This window comes from Drosophila guanche, unplaced genomic scaffold (genome assembly GCF_900245975.1).
Source record: "Drosophila guanche unplaced genomic scaffold, DGUA_6, whole genome shotgun sequence".
NCBI lineage: Eukaryota > Metazoa > Arthropoda > Insecta > Diptera > Drosophilidae > Drosophila > Drosophila guanche.
Window position 1 is genome coordinate 1,245 of NW_022995812.1, and position 1,871 is coordinate 3,115.

General features: G+C 52.2%; 1 protein-coding gene across 1 annotated transcript in view; it reads left to right on the forward strand.

Annotated features, from left to right (window-relative positions):
- The first annotated feature begins 721 nt into the window (after nucleotides 1-721).
- LOC117591588 (atherin-like) overlaps nucleotides 722-1,871 on the forward strand; it is an 11,662-nt gene continuing 10,512 nt past the window's right edge. The window contains exon 1 of the mRNA XM_034284902.1: nucleotides 722-1,710. Within this exon, the coding sequence (XP_034140793.1) occupies nucleotides 722-1,710 (989 nt within the window). The remainder of the gene's footprint in view (nucleotides 1,711-1,871) is intronic.

A 1,871-nucleotide genomic window follows, 5' to 3' on the forward strand; every position in this document is an offset into this window, starting at 1 on the left:
TTTAGGCACTGCACACAACTAAAAACACTCTGACTCTCACTTGTACTCTCCCCAATTACCCTGACCGACCGATCGACAGACACACGTACTGTGGGTATGCAGGGGGAGACGAATCTGGAGCCGATCCCCTCGAGTAATTGCCTGTAGCAATATTGGCATCGCTCGAGGCATCGCTCTTGGAGTCGTTCTTGAGCCCCGGCAGCCAGCAGTACGTCGCAGCTCTGGCAAATAATTATATTTTTCGTGTCCGCCCCCGCCAATAATAAGTACAAGTCGAGCGGAATCGGAGTTGTGTGTGTGCGCGAAGAGTGTGTCTTGCGCGAATTGGTGTGTGATTTTAAATAACAGCAATTAAGTTAAAATTGCTTGTGCTAATTATCTGCCCATAAACCCGACCACTTTGCATATTATATATGCGGGCAACTGCCTCTCCCAAATTTTTTGTTTGTGTGACTTTCTTCCTGTGCGTTTTGACCCATTTTTAAAAATTCATTTTTCATGTGTGTGTAAATGTTGCAATTTAGTTTTTGTCAATTTGTTTTTCAACTGTCCACTACCGACATAACTTTTGCACATAAGTGAATCCACCATGTTAAATTAAGATCAAATATTTTGTACAATTTTGTTCTGTGAAAACGCCATTAAGAAGTTCCCTGACAATTAAAAATTTAAAACAAAAAAAAAAGCGACGCCAAGCCAAGCCCCCGCTAGCGCGCCAAAGATGCACTTTTCTCCGCCTCCCTCTCACACTCGCACACACACCAATACCGGCAAATGCAACGGCAACGGTGACGAAATCAGCGTCCCGCTCGCTGACGCCGACAAGGGTGGAGAGAGCCGAAAACGGCAAGGAGCGGGAGAAAGCCACACCAATGGAAGGCCCGAACTGCAGCTTCGTGTGCAGCAACAGCAACAGCAACAGCAGCAACAGCAACAGCGGCGCTCCAGAGAGACAGCGAGCGGAAGAGAGCCGACATCGAACCAAAATGTTGGTTCGAACTCGGTTCGATCGCCGCTCGGGACGCCAGAGCCAGCAAGAGCAGCAGCGGCTGTAACAGCAACAGCAGCAGCTGCAGCGCCGCCCGCCAATACGACAGCGACGCAGCAGCCGTTAACAGCAGCAGCCAGACAAAGTCTGTTAACTGCTCTGTTATCCGGCCTGCCTGATCAGCAGCAGCAGCAGCAGCAGCAGACAACAGCAGCGGCAGCCCAAGCTGCAGTGAAGCCAGCCAAAATCACCACCACTACAGCGACAACAGCAACAACAAGAGCAGCCAACTCGGACCAGCCATCCACCTCTGCGGCAGCGGCCGCCAAGCGAGCCGCCCGCTCCCCTCTAAAGCGCGCCCATGCTGACGTCGATGGAGAAGAGGAAGATGATGACGAATACGACGAGCATGGCGACGCAATGGCCGTGGATAGAGACGGCGACGATGACGACGCCAATAACGCCTTGGCTAAACGACGGCCACGCCAGCAGCTGTTCCTACAGCATCAATACCAGGCAAGAACAAAAATGCAGCCAATGCCCAATAATGCCCCTGTTCCTGCCCCCCTAAATGCCCCTGCTTCTGCCCCCTCAAATGCCCCTGCCTCTGCTCCAACTTTAGCTACAGGTGCCCAATTAATTCACCCACACACCCCCGCAAATGCAGCCAATTGTGGGGCGAATATTGCCAGCAGCAACAGCAAAAGCAAAAGCAACAACAACAACAACAACAACAACATCAGCAGCGGAAGCAGCAACAGCAGCTACGACAGTAGAAGAAGAGGGGGTGCCCCCCTCAGCCTGCATCTGCCCTCCAGCCTTCACGTTCCCACTGCCAGGCAACTGTTGGAGATGCGGCGGCAGAACCAGCAGCTAATCCCCC